Here is a 14166-nt window from a genome sequence, read left to right on the forward strand (position 1 = left end):
AGCTGCACACCCCGACCTCACTGGGGAGAGCAGCACTGCCTCCAGTTACCAGAGGAGCGAATAATAAAAGATCCACTCTTACAAAGAGAAGCTCAAAGGTTGTGTTTTACTCTTGCTGGGACAAACAGAAAGGGCTCTCCCAGAAGCAGTCGTGGCATGAGGAAGGGCCCGGAGGTGTGAGAGCTGTGGCAGGGTCCAAACTCACAAAGTGTAGGAGGAGCTTTGCAGCAGGATGAAGGAGGGGCTCTCTTCCCTGTCCAGCCGACTTACTTCTCCTTTAAGACTCCTGTCACTACCCTGAGGTCTTCCCTGGTTGGCACACTCTCCTCAGCATATGCCCACCCCTTCCATCCCTCTGCCACAGTCCATATTTGTTCATGCAACCAACCCCCAGAGGGCCTGGACTGTGTTTAATTCACTTCTATATGGCAGGCATATAGGCAGCAGGAAGCCATCAAAGCCCTTAGAGAGGGAAGTGTCATCAGGCTTGTGTTTTAGAACGCTATCTCAGCTGTGTTGTGGAGAGTGGATTAGGGAGAGCAGAGAAATAATGAGCAATTATGAAAGAGCTGTCGAGGCCGGAAGGGCTGGCGGAAGCCAGGCACGGCTCCATCAGGGCTCTGGCTCTGCTCTTCTACATGTCTTTTGAGTCTGCTTCCTTTGTGAGTTGGCTCCCTTCTCAGGCTGGTAGCAGGCTAGTTATAGCAATTCTGGCCCTTGTGCCCAGAAGCACCCAACAAACATTGGCCTCAGTTGGATCACATGTCAATTCTTGAACCAGTTCCTAGGGCCAGGAAATGCCATGCACTGATTGGCTTGGGTTCCTGACCAGCTACTGAAAGATATGTAAGATTATCTTAGAACTGCCAGGCCCAGCCCTGGAGACTGGATCTGCTTCCCCCTGAGTTCCCTGGTCTGGGGTGGGAGGGTGTATAGCTGAATTTTGAAGGAGGAAATGACTGCTGGATATGCACCTGTGTCTGCTGTAGGGACCAGTTGGACTGATTCATTCATGTATTGAACCTTGCACATAGTAGGCACCTACACACACCCACACACACCTACACACCCGCAGGGACACACTTTGTGGATTGGTTTATCTGGGAAACAGCATGTCATCATCCTGGATGAATTTCAGACCCCTCATTGAGGACCCCCCACCCTGACCTCTGACTCCCTATTTCTTGACTTCTTGGATCTTGTGGTTGACTGTTTTATCTACAAGATCAGACACGGCCTGCTCTCTGATCACAGCCTCCAGTCCCTCCCACACCCTCACCCAGTGACTCCCACAAATCCTCCCTTTGACCCTGTGGACACCTAGGAGGCCAGTATAACCCAGTAGTTGGCAACGTGGACCACATTTCACTTCTGCCACTTACTTGCTAATTTACTTAAACTCCTTAGCAATGTAAGGATAGGGTTGTTGGGAGAATTAAATAAAGTCACACATGAAAGATGTGTAGGATAGAGGATGTACTCAAAAAATACTAGCTCCCTACAATACATCTTTCACTCAGGCCCTTCGGTTTTCTTCCAGTCAGTTCCTTCCACTTTTATTTCCTGCCTGTTCCCCCGTAGGGTCCCTGGTCCATCTGTTGTCAGTATCCTATCTCTACCCTCTTGATCCCTCAAACCTATTCTCCCCTCATACCTTAACCTATTCTTCCCTCATTCCTTTCTGGAAAATACTCTGCTCTGCACCAACCTTCCTTTCTTCATGCTACTGTCTAGGTTACTAGAAAAAAATCAACAGCTGGGCACATGGTTGCTGTAATAACTTCAGACCCTGTGGCCTCAGCTAGACCTTAATGCTCCCTGGCTGTCCTTACACTCTTCCCTGGTCAGCTGTCTTTCCTCTTCTCCAAAAACGCAGTTTCAAACCATCACTTTCTTCCAACTTCCATTCCTTCTCTCACCAAACCCTCTATTCCTTGCAGATAATTTAGCCTCCTACTTCTCAGAAAAGAACAAAAATCAAACTGGAACATTCCGAACTACCACCATTCCCCGCACCACCTGCCTCACACCAAGTCTATAGGTATATCTTCATCCCTGCACACAAATTATTTAACTTTTATCCACCTCACGTTCATCACCTGTGAAAAGGAAACAGTAATACCTAAATTCAGGTGGTTGTGGTCAGGATAAAGGACAGCCTTTACTTGGTAGGCATTCAGTAAGTGTGAGTTCTCCATTCAGTAAGTGTGCGTACTCTTCTGTCCCCATTTCCTCTCTCCTCCTCCCCATCACTACCTCTGCTTACTTACCTTCCTGTTGAATTGGTATATACATCGTTTCTTGACCTTGAGAATCCCCCGGAATTAAATTTCCCATAATTCCTTCATGACTAAGGACAGCAGCTTGTATCTCATCATGCTTGTCATAAAGAATTTAGAAAATACAAAGAAAGTAAAGCAATCACTGTTGCCATTTTGTTATCTTCCTTCCCGTTATTTATGCAGTGTTTGTTCTTTTTGTTTGTAGTGGGGGTTTTTTTGAGGGGGTTTTATCAAATATGCATCCTGCTTCTTTTCTTGTAACCCAAGTATTTTCCCAGATGAATAAAAATCCTTCATAAAACAGTTGAACGGTTGCATGCTATTCTGCATGTGACTGTGGTATGGTTTATTTAATCATTCTATTGCTGATTTTTTAGAAGCTTTCCAATAAATAATACTGAGGTGAACAGTTTTGAAAAAAAAAAAAACACTTTCCCTCCTGCATTTATGATAATTTTTCTAAGCCATAAATTTATAACTTTAATCACTGAGTCAAAGGATTTGAAAATTTCTAAGCAGTGCAGTCTTTGAAATGGACTAATTGAACATAGGCCTGACCTTATCTGCAAAGAGGGAAATAAAGAAAAAAGGGTTGTAATTAATAGATTTTTTAAATAATAATTTTCTATTTTACTGAAAGAGGGCTGGGAAAATCCAGGCAGTGGTCTGTAGGGAAAACATGCCTTTGACTTGAAGTTCTTGGCTTCATGATGGTAAAGAAGGGCTTGTTTCTGTTTTCGTGTTTTCATCTGGGTCAGTGAGAGGACAAGCCATTCCTACAAGCTCGTTCCCCTCTAAGGAAGAGAAAAAATCGTCCAGCATCTAATGATGCAGATCATTAGCTGTGTTAACAGCCTTGCAGTTAAAAAAAAAAATTACAATAAGGTATCCTCCTAATGTGCAGTTAATTTTAGTTAAAATTTCCCTGATGATTTTAAAACCCAGTGAATTTGTAAATCTGGTAACTGGCTCTGCATTTGGAAATGTTAGTGCTGCCATAGCCGGTTCGGCTCTAGCAAGACACACACAACTTGCTGAGCTCCGGCTTCCCAGCAACACCTGAGCACTCCCCTCAGAATCCAGAAAGACACCAAGACTTAATTTATTACCAGAGTTCTTCTTCTTAATCTTCCCTAATCAGAAAAAGCTAATGAGTGCTGCCAAGTCAAGATGTCCAAAGTCAGACTTTTGAGACTCCCAGATTCAGTCTTCCCACTCAGCAGTGAAACAAACACCTGCCTGGTGGGTTAAATCAAAAACTTGAATCATCCTTGATTTCTTCTTTTCTAACCTCACTGCTCCCCAACACCAAATCCATCAGCATATTCTGTTGATCCTTCTTCTACAGATTTTCTTCTAAGATCTCAGATGGTCCATTCCCTGTCATCTTGCCCCCCTGCCCGGTAGTCCCAGCCCCGCCCCTCCGCTCACCTGCGCTACTCAGGAGCCGCCTGCAGGGCTCCTGCTTCTGCTCTCTGCCCTACAGTCTTTTCTTTCCGCAGCTGCCAGAGGGATTGTGCTAAAACATAACTTTGATTATGTCACCCAACCCTTCCTTAAAACATGTCAGAGGCTTTCCTTTGCTGTGAAGGTAAAGGCCACAAATTCTAAGGTGGCCAAGAATGTCCTGCATGTCCTGCCCTGGCCTTCCTCCCCAGCATCATTGCCCACTGTGTCTCCTGTGTTCATCCTTCAGTTCCCGCAACTCCTGCACCAAAGCCTCTCTACACGTGCTCTCTGCTGAGGAGAGCCCTCTTCTCTCCCTGTCCACCCCATCCATCCTCCCCATGATCTAGGTGACTCCTCCTCCTTCCCTCATTCCCAGTCTTGGTTAGGTTATTTACTTCTGTAGAAACATAGGAGATTTTTTTCCCTGCTTCAGAGAAGCTATTTTAAAGTTTTATATGTAAAGAGTTTTTTCATTCATTATTGTGATTATGTGATTGATGTCTGTCTCTTCTACTAGACCATAATAAGATCCTCTCTGCTACTGTTCAGTGTTCTTTCCCCATCAGCTAGCTCAGTGTCTGGCACAAAGTAGGTGCTTAATAAGAAATTAGGTGCATGCTGAATGAAGAGGTAGAGTCCTGGTAACAATCCTCGTTGGCAACAGTGTCCCTGGTAAGGTGCGGGCTCTTCCCAGGGGGGCAGGTTCTTCACAACACATCTTGAGAGAGTGTGATTTTGCGTGATTTTTTTTGTTTCATTTCAGCTGTCAGAATGAATGGAGACTGCTACCTAAAACTTACTTGTTTTTTTCTTCTTCTCTGTTTAGCCAAAACTTGCTTTCACCCTGGACCACGAGACTGGATTGCCTCAAGGATGTCACATCTATGAGTACCGTGACAGCAACAAGTAAGCCATTCTGTGGCAAAGTGTCACCTCACCATGTCCTGCAGAGGTCGTGCCCAGGGGGTTACACCGGCCTTCCCCGACAAAGGGGTTGTCAGGGAGGGAATCACACTTTTAGCAACTGTGCTTGAAAATAGCTGGCACAAAAACATTTCTCCTGCGAAATCTCTTTTGCCCCTAAATGCCCCTAAATTTTGAAATACCTGTGTGGGAGGAGCAGATGTAATGTATTAGAAGTATATGCCGAACCAGACCTTCCTTTCCCATCTCCAGCTTTCATAGGCCCACCCCCTTCTTCGTCTCCAATCACAGGGCTGCTAATTTGGCTCACTGTATGACGTCAGCTTTTCTTGTAGTTCGCTCTGACTACACTATGCTTATAGGTTTGTTGTGACAGTCTACCTTGTGAATTTTAGAGCTGGGGGATTTCTGGGTACTTACAGAGATTTAAGTTGGTGGCCTTCTTGGAAAGACAGCGCCTGGCATAGTTTGACAGTATCTCTTTTCTTCATCACAGGCTGCCTCCTTGACTCTGTGTTATTTGTGTGTGGGACAGTGGAGGTGGTGATGAGTGAGGGAAAAGGGAGCACGCCCTGATGATGATGATGACGAATGGTGGTGGCAGCCAGCATTGAACACCTGCTATATATTAGGCACAGTCCTGGGGACATTACATTTGTCTTCCCATTTAATCCTCATGACAGCCTGAAGAGTTTTCTTTTATTATTGTTGTATCTGCAGAAGCTGAGGTCTAGGGAACGTAAGTAACTTGCTCAAGGTCACTTGCCACAGCTGTGTGAGGCCGGCTCAACATTATCACGTTAAGTCTGGGAAGAGAATAGATGAAAGACAATTGATGTCCCAGGTCACTACTTTTGGAAACTCCAGTTGATGACAAGAATAGTCCCAATGTGGACTTGAGGACTAATTATTTAAATGTCCAAGCTATTTAATTTTATCCAATGGAAAGATCAAATAGGCACATGCCAATGGAACTGTACATTACCTTCCAGAAGAGAAACCCATGTCTTCCTCATGAACTCTTACTGTGTTATGGGTGGAAGCTGGGTTAGTGGCTGCTTTCTTGATCAAATCTCCATTCAGATTACTTTCAGGGCATTATTATTCTTTGTAATTTATCTTTAGAAGGATGACATAGTAAACTATTGTGTACCCTCAGTTCCCACCAAATTAATCATTTAGGGGAGGTTGACCAAACATCCTTTAACACCATCATTCCTCCTCTTGGATGGCACTTTTTCTGGAAGACAGCTCCAGGATTTCTAGGCAATTGTGTCAAAGATACCATCTCAGCTTCTAATAGTTCAGCAGAGAAGTAGGGCTAGACTTCTCTGGGGTCAAGGACTGACAGGGACAGTTGAGCACAAGGACAGTCCCTTGGTGGCAGGGCAGGCACTGTTGGGAGTGAGAGAAGTGTAAGCCGTAAGCTGCTTGGCGAGCCGCTCTGCCGCCCCCCTCATCATTGCCGCCCTGAGCTCCCTGGGCTGGTGCTCACTGGATGGCAGTGGACAGCCACCCCAGACACACAGAGTGTGGCCGCAGAAACAAGGGGATCAGGCCCAGGGGTGTTTATATACTCTTAATTCTGGCCTGACTTTCTGCTCTTTGGAAATAAAGTTGACAGAGTTTTTGTTCAGTGGGAGAAGGGCACCATCTTTTAAGTCTGTGGCTGAGCAGTTCAGAGGTCCAGTGACAACAACTTACTTGTCTTTGAAGCTGATCGGAGAAAATAGCCTAGCTCTGTTTCTTGGCCTAATCCCCAACTCCTAGCATAGTATCAGACTAAGCAGTGTAGGAGAGAATGTAGGAATGATAGTATTGATAATCTTTGGACCCCAAAGACCTGTAAAAGAAAACATTTATGTACAAAACTGGAAAGGAGCCATGATCTAGGAAAGTGTGACAGTCAGATGCCTCAATGACCCCTCTCTATGGTTCTCTTTTGCTAGCCTTAGAGGCAGTTTTTGGGTTCATTCTGAACCCGTGGACAAATTTTCTAACCTCCCGAGCTTCAGGTTTCTTCATCTGTTAAGAACAATGCGACTAATGATGCTTCTCACATGACTGTCGTGGGGACAGAATGGGGTGGCATGTTATAGACATAGTCACCGGCCTAGCAGATGGAACTCCCACGGCGAGTGTTGATTGCTTCTCCTTCCCAAACAGAAAAATCATCTCATCCCTTCTGTTTTCTCAGTGCCAGCAGGGCGGCATCCATGAGCTGGGGCTGCAGACAGCAGCGTACGGAGTAGGGAAGAGGCTGGTGCACACGCCTTTGGCAGCCCTCAGCCACGTGCACTCTGTCCAAAGACAGACTCCTCTCTGCTTGTGAATTGTGAAGTAAAGCATGGAGAACCCCCTGAGCGTGGCTGTGACTTTCTCCTCTCTCCCAGGCTCTGCCCTGTGTGTGTTCCTCTGTTTACTTTGAGGGGCAATTCCCCTAGGCTGTCTGAATCTCAGTATTGGTGTTTAGGAAATGAGGCTCTGCCATCCCAGGCCCTGAGTGGCCCGTGTTCTCAGCCAGGTAACATGAAGGCAACAGCAGCAGAAAGGTGAGGTTCTGCATGTAAAAGCAATTAGCTGAATGTCAGTTTGGTACAATTAATTATTGAGACTACTATTTTTGTCTGGGTATTTCTTGCAATATAATTGCTAATCATTTTAGTTTTTATCTTTGCCAAATTCAATCCATCAGCAAAGGAGTTTTTCTGAGTAAGTACTGAGGCTCTGGGACCATTCTCCCCAGTGGTCTTTCATCAGGCCCCCTGGGTGTTAATGAGCCCAGCTCTGTGACTGCCTCCCCTGCTGTCCTCTCTGACCTGCAGAGCGGAGCCACCACCAAACTCCTAAATGATGCTGGCTTCCCTCTCACCTGCACATTTCTGATGACCCTGGTGAAGCAGGTGTCCTGTGGGGCCTCCATAGAGCATAGGCCTCTGCTGGGTCTTCTGGACCCTGCATGGCCCCTCCCTCAGCCTCTTCACTCCTTCTGCTGCTGCCAGGTGGCTCATGCCCTCTTTTGTTCAACCTTAGCTGTCACTTTCTGCAGGCTTCTACCGACCACCCCAGCAGTGAGTTTGCCCCATCCCCTACGGTCTTTGAAAGGGTGTTGAATCCCACATCCCAAGAAAATGTGCCCAAAGGAGTGAATTCTTGCTCATCTCTTCTTATTTCTCGGCCCCTTTGATCAAGCCCCTCAAATCGTTCGCACTCTTGGTATATTATTTCTTTCCTCCCTTTTTCAGGCCCAGCACATCCCTGGCTGGATTACTCTGGCATTCAAAGCTAGTTAAGGGCCTGGAAGCCCTAGAAGTGAGGTGGAGGATGCTTTCGAGGAGAGGGTGGGACCCCTGCAGGTCTTGCAGCACAGGGGCGTCGCTGGCCCTCCCTGGGGAACGGGGGCCACCTTTCTGCAAACTGCCAAAGAGGCCCTCAGCCCCTTCCACTTGGCCTGCAGTTGCTGGTTGAGGGCCCTCAGTCTGTCGTCGTCCGCCTGCTGGGCTTCAGCTCGCCTCCCAGGAGCCAGCGGGTGGCAGGGCTTGGGCAGATGCTTTGCCTCCTGGGCTTTCAAATGCTTGAATCAACATCGAGCAAAGGCTCTTTCCCAGGTCGCCACTGGTGAGTCTGTGAGCATTTGGGCCCCCACTTTGCGCCCTGGACTCTCCATGCCCCACCTTCCACTCAGAAGGTAGGAGCGAGCCAAGCCCTAAATGCCATCTTTCCGCCCCTCTCAGACTCACTCCAGCACGACCCATGTCACATCAGGTCTGCTGAGAAGCAGATACCAGGACAGGATTAGAAGAGGAGAAGGCAGGAAGCATGTCTTCAGACCTCAATACAAGTTCAGCCCCTGTGGAGGAGGGCGAAGGAGAAGGAGGGCTGGGGAGGAAGAGTCTCAGGCTGCAGCCCAGTTTTAAGATGAGGTTCAGCTAGGCCGATGGGAGGTCCTTCAGCCACAGTTGCCTGTTGGGGGCGTCTCACCTCCTGCGGGCTCCTCCGAGTGCTCAGTCACTGGCTGGGAGCAGTCCTCGGGGGTGTGGCCTCGGTGCAGATGCAGTGGTGGCTCAGGGGCTGCAGCTGGGCCATCAGGCAATTAATGCTGCCGTGGCTGAGAGCCAAGAGGTGCCTTTTCGTGGCCACCACATTCAGGCAGGAGAAAGAGCAGGGGCTCCTGGATAAAGCCCTGCATGGAATTTGTTTCCCCCTTTGCTTGGTTCTTGTCCTCTTCCATCACCTCAATAAGCAGAGGGAATATTCCCCAGCAGCCCTGACAACTTCAAACCAACACCAGCACTTCCCGGTACTTTCAAAATGACATTCTGTGTCTGCACCTTGAACCTGATGCCAGTTCCTCAGGCTAAGTAGCAATGTTACCTGAGAGCTCTGGACCTCCCACTGACACTGCCAGCTTAGAGTGAAGAATGCCTTTCTTGTTCCTGGTGAAGCCTTGGTTAGGAGAAAGGGGAGCTGGAAATCGAGGGGGAGGGGGTGCTTTGGGAAATTGGAGGCAACTCAACCAGCGAGAGGTGCCAGAAGTGACCTCATGGGAGCAAGCCTGCAGCTGCAGTGTGCGTGTTGGAGTTGGCCACTTGCAGTGCAGGTATGAGCTCAGTGTTTTCCATCACAGCCTTTAGTGTTGGGCATTGGTGTGATGCAGAAACGACTCCCACTTAAAAGCTGCTGGAATCAAGATGGGGATCAGTGAGGGGTGTGCTGCTCCGCTTTGCACACTGAGCAGAGAGATGGCGGTGGCTCCTCTTCCCTCCCATCACCTCATGCCATGCAGCAGCAATAATGCTATCCCGGGTGCCAAAATGCAGTGTTTCATTTGACCTCAGTCTTCCCTATAGGAAGGGAAGGGAAGGGAGTATGAACACTCCCACTGATAGAAAGGGAAACCGCTCCTTGCGAGGTGCCCTGCCTCAGGTCAAGCTATAAACAGGAGGTAGAGCCAGCAGGCTTCTCCCTGGGGTGCTGCCTTAGCCATGTGACACACGATGGGGGTGGGGCCCGGGCAGGGAGGGCAGCAAGGCCTGGGTCAGCGCGGCCGCCTCCTGTGTGGCTTACCTTACCTTGGGTTACAGTCACCCCATCTCCCACAGATGTGATGCAACCCACAGATGGCCAGGACAAGGGGGAAAGCTCCTACTCAGCTGTGTTGAGCACCCTTTCCCTACGTCGCGGGAGAATGGGGGTGGGGGGCCTACTGTCATGCTTTAAAACACCGAATTGTCTCAGTAGAGGTTTCCTATGCTGCTGGGCTAGGGTACTCAGCCCCCAGTAGAAACCCCAGCCCTTCAGCTCCTGCTGGCATTCTAAGGTGGGACTGGTCAAAGTGAGAAAATGTGGAAGCCAGCAACAGTGGAGAGATTGTACTGGGCAGAGACCAGACGCAGACACATCATGCACACTGGTCCGTGTCTCAGTGTGTAGTGTGACTTAATATCCACTGCACTATTTTTCTCCATGGTCCACACACTGGAAAATACATACATACATTAAACTCATTTTGTAAAACTTATTTTTGAACTCTGACATGCATAAAGAAAAGTGCACAAATCGTGTGCATATAATTCAAAGAGTTAATAGAAAACAAAAACACTCATATAACTATCACCCTGATCAAGAAACAGGACATTTCATGCCTCTTCTCTCCTCCAGAAAGGAATCCACCATCATAACTTCTAACACGATAGATTGTCTTGCCTAGCTTTGAGCTTTGTGTCAATGGAATCATTCAGCGTGTTCTCCCATGTGTGTGACTTTCTTCTTTCAGCATTATGTCTGTGAGAATTCATCTTTGTTGCCGCATATAGTTCTAGTCTATTCATTTGCAATGCTATAAGACTTCCTTTGTATGAATACATCATAATTTACCCAATCTGTGTTCATGTATTCAACATTTGGGTTGGTTACTATTTGGAGTAGTATATAAATAATTAAAGTATAGTAGTATAAAAATAATAACTATAAATAATTCTGCTTATACTTGTCTTTTGGTGCACATATGCATACATTTGTTTTGAGTCTATACCTGGGAGTGAAATTGCTGACTGATAGAGAAAATACCCACTTTAGTGGATACTGCCAGTTTCCGAAGTGACTGTACCAGGTTAACACTTCTGCCAGCAACACACGAGATTTCATATATTAATTGTTCAGTAGATTTCCTTTTCATATTTCATGCCTGTTATTCTTCTGAGTTTTCTTAGTGACTTGTAGTTCTCTATTCTGGGTCTGAGTCCTTTGCTGGTTATACACGTTGCAAATATCTTCTTCAACTCGGTAGCTTGCCTTTTTCTCTCTTTGGTGGTGTTTTGATGAACGGAAGTTCTTCATTTCAATGTAGTTCAATGTATCGGTGTTTCTTGATGGTTAATTCTTCACATATTCCATTTAAGAAAACTATGCTATGATCACAAAGACATATTTGTACTAGAGTTCTCTAAGAAACAGAACCAACCAATAGGATATACATTTATATTTATATATGAAAGATTTATTATGAGGGATGGGCTCATGCGATTATGGAGGCCCAGAAAAGCTAGTGGTATAATTTAGCTGAGAACCAGGAAGGTCAATGGTAAACTCCAGTCTGCGGCAGGAGAAGAGAAGATGAGATGATCAGCTAAAGCAGTGAGAGGAGAAAACTCCTCCCTCCTTAGCCTTTTGTTCTGTTCAGGCCTCCCCAACTGGGGAGGGCAGCCTACTTGACTGAATCTGATTCAGGTGCTCCCAGACACCAGAAACACCCAGAGACACTCAGAAATAATATTTAAACTGGGCACTCTGGTCCATCCAGTTGACACACAAAGTTAACCATCAAATTTTTCTTATAGTATCTTCTGAAAGCTCTATTGTTTTACCTTTTCTATTTAGACCTATAATCTACTCAGAAAATTGATTTTTGAATATGATACAGCAAGCTTTATTTTTTCCATATGGACATCTAAATGACCCAGCAACATTCGTTGAGAAGACTTCCTCACTGCCCCACAGTGCCACTTTTTTCAAAATGAAGAATCCATATACACATGGGTCTATATATGCAGTCTCTTCTATTTCACTCATCTGCATGTCTCTTCTTGTGCCAGTACCACACCGTCTTAATTATTCTACCTTTATTAGAAGTCTTTTTTTATTGATATATAGTTGGTTTACAATGTTGTGTTAATTTCTGATATACAACATAGTGATTCAGTTTTTTATATATATGTTTTATATATAAAACATATATATATTCCTCTTCATATTCTTTTCATTATAGGCTATTACAACATATTGAATATACTTCCCTGTGCTATACAGTATAAACTTGTTGTTTATCTATTTTATGTATATTAGTTAGTATCTGCAGATCCCGAACTCCCAATTTATCCCTTCACCTTCCCCTTTCTCCTCTGGTAGCCATAGGTTTGTTTTCTATGTTTGTAAGTCTGTTTCTGTTTTGTAAATAAGATGATTTGGGTCATTTTTTTAGATTCCACATGTAAATGATATCATACAGTATTTTTCCTTCTCTTTCTGGCTTACTTCACTTAGAATGAGGAGCTCCAGGTCCATCCATGTTGTTGCAAATGGCATTATTTTATTCTTTTTTATGGCTGAGTAGTATTCTGTTGTGTATGTGTATGTCTATGTATATGTATGTATGTATGTATAGAAGAGAGAGAGAGAGAGAGAGAGAGAGAGAGAGAGAGAGAGAGAGGGAAAGATTCCACAACTCCTTTATCCAATCATCTGTTGATGGACATTTAGGTTGCTTCCGTGTCTTGACTATTGTAAGTAGTGCTGCTATGAACATTGGGGTGCATGTATCTTTTCAAATTGGAGTTTCCTCCAGATATATGTCTAGGAGTGGGACTGCTGGATGGTAGGGTAACTCTGTTTTCAGTTTTTTATTAAAAGTCTTGATATTCAGTAGTTACTTTCTACCTTGCTCCTGTTCTGTAAAGGGCACCTAGGCTATTCTTGGCCCTTTCCATTTCCATTTATATTTTAGAATCTGTCAGTTGCCACACACATGCACACAAACCTGCTGGGATTTATGTTGAGATTGCTTTAGATCTAAATCAGTTTGGGGAAAAATTAACACTTTTGTGATTGTCTTCTACTCCACAAACATGGTATAACCCACTGTTTGTTTAAGTCTCCTTTAATTTTTCTCAGTAATATTTTATAAATTTTTGTGCAGCAGTCTTCTTGATCATCTTTCATTAGATTTACTCATAAGTATTTAATATTTGTGATACTATTTTAAATGGCATTTATAGATTTCCCTTTCTCTTTGTTGCTGATGTATGGAAAGACAGTTTCTTTTTATTGATGCTATATCCAGTGACCTTGCTAAATTAGTTTATTAAATTCAAATAATTTGTTTTTAGATTCTCTCTGATTTTCTCTGTATCCAGTCATGTCATCTACAAATGACAGCAGTTTTACTTTTTCCTTTCCAATATCACACCACATGTTTCTTTTTCTTGTCCTATGGTGCTGTACAGTATTTAATGGAAATGATAATGGCAGGTGTCCGTGTCTTACTCCTGATCTCAGAAAAAAGGGATTTTATCCCAAACTGAGTTTTAAATTGTGAAAACTTAACACTAGAACTCCCTTAGTGTACATTTGATTTTACTTTTCCCCAAGATGATCTTTCCATTTGAGAATACTTTTAATTTTGAACTGTGGCAGTGGTGGTTTGTTTACTAGGAGGTAGGCAAATGGAATCCAATTTGTTATTTAAGAGAAAAAGACCTGATGTTTATCCTAAGACTGTGACTCTTTATGTTAACCTTGTGGGGAAGGTTTTGCCTTGTTGTTTTACAGAAGAATCTCATGGCTGATACAGCTGAGCAGGGATTCTAACAGATGGTCTTGGACCCAAGCCCTCCCCAATTCCCTGGTAGAATGATTGAATATGTAACCCCCAAGGTCACAAAAAATACTATGTTTGTCAGATCTCCAAGAAAAGAGTTGTTAAACCACTTCACAGGGATATTTAACATTTTTCTTTTTCCCTCTTCCAAGTCTCCTCATATCACTGTCATCTGCACCGTCCCACCTTTCTCTGATTTCCATTATTATGGAAGTGCACTGGGGCAGCCACAAGTCTCATGCTGAAAGGAGCCCTCCCTGCCCACCTGTGACCCTGCAGGGCTTCACCTGGGGCTCTTCCCAGCCACGTGGCTGAGCCACCTGCCAGGCCAGGTACAGGGCCTTCCCTGGCCTCTGCTGCCATTTGGGCTTTCGTCTGATGCCAGGGAGGTGGGCGGTGAGGACTGAGGGCTTTCCTCCTGGTCAGGCTGCTTAGGTTATTGGGTAGAACTATGTATTTTTAAGGTCTTCATAGTTTCCGCTGTCCCAATTTGAGGATTATGAGCCCTATGCAGATACAGAGAATCTTCCTCTACTGAGATTTGGCGGGAGGAAGGGAGAGTGTGAGGAGGGTAGAGACCCAAACCCAGATAGGCCCTGGGCCCGAGCCGCGATGAGAATGTCCCTTCCTGCCACC

General features: G+C 45.3%; 1 protein-coding gene across 4 annotated transcripts in view; it reads left to right on the forward strand.

The window, feature by feature from the left end:
- The window catches only part of DIS3L2 (DIS3 like 3'-5' exoribonuclease 2), a 321890-nt gene that overhangs the window by 282271 nt on the left and 25453 nt on the right, over positions 1 to 14166 (forward strand). For all 4 annotated transcript variants that reach the window (XM_032480492.1, XM_032480493.1, XM_032480495.1 and 1 more), the window contains one exon: positions 4558 to 4637. In XM_032480492.1, the coding sequence (XP_032336383.1) occupies positions 4558 to 4637 (80 nt within the window). The remainder of the gene's footprint in view (positions 1 to 4557; positions 4638 to 14166) is intronic.

Source organism: Camelus ferus, chromosome 5 (assembly GCF_009834535.1).
Source record: "Camelus ferus isolate YT-003-E chromosome 5, BCGSAC_Cfer_1.0, whole genome shotgun sequence".
Taxonomy (NCBI): Eukaryota; Metazoa; Chordata; class Mammalia; order Artiodactyla; family Camelidae; genus Camelus; species Camelus ferus.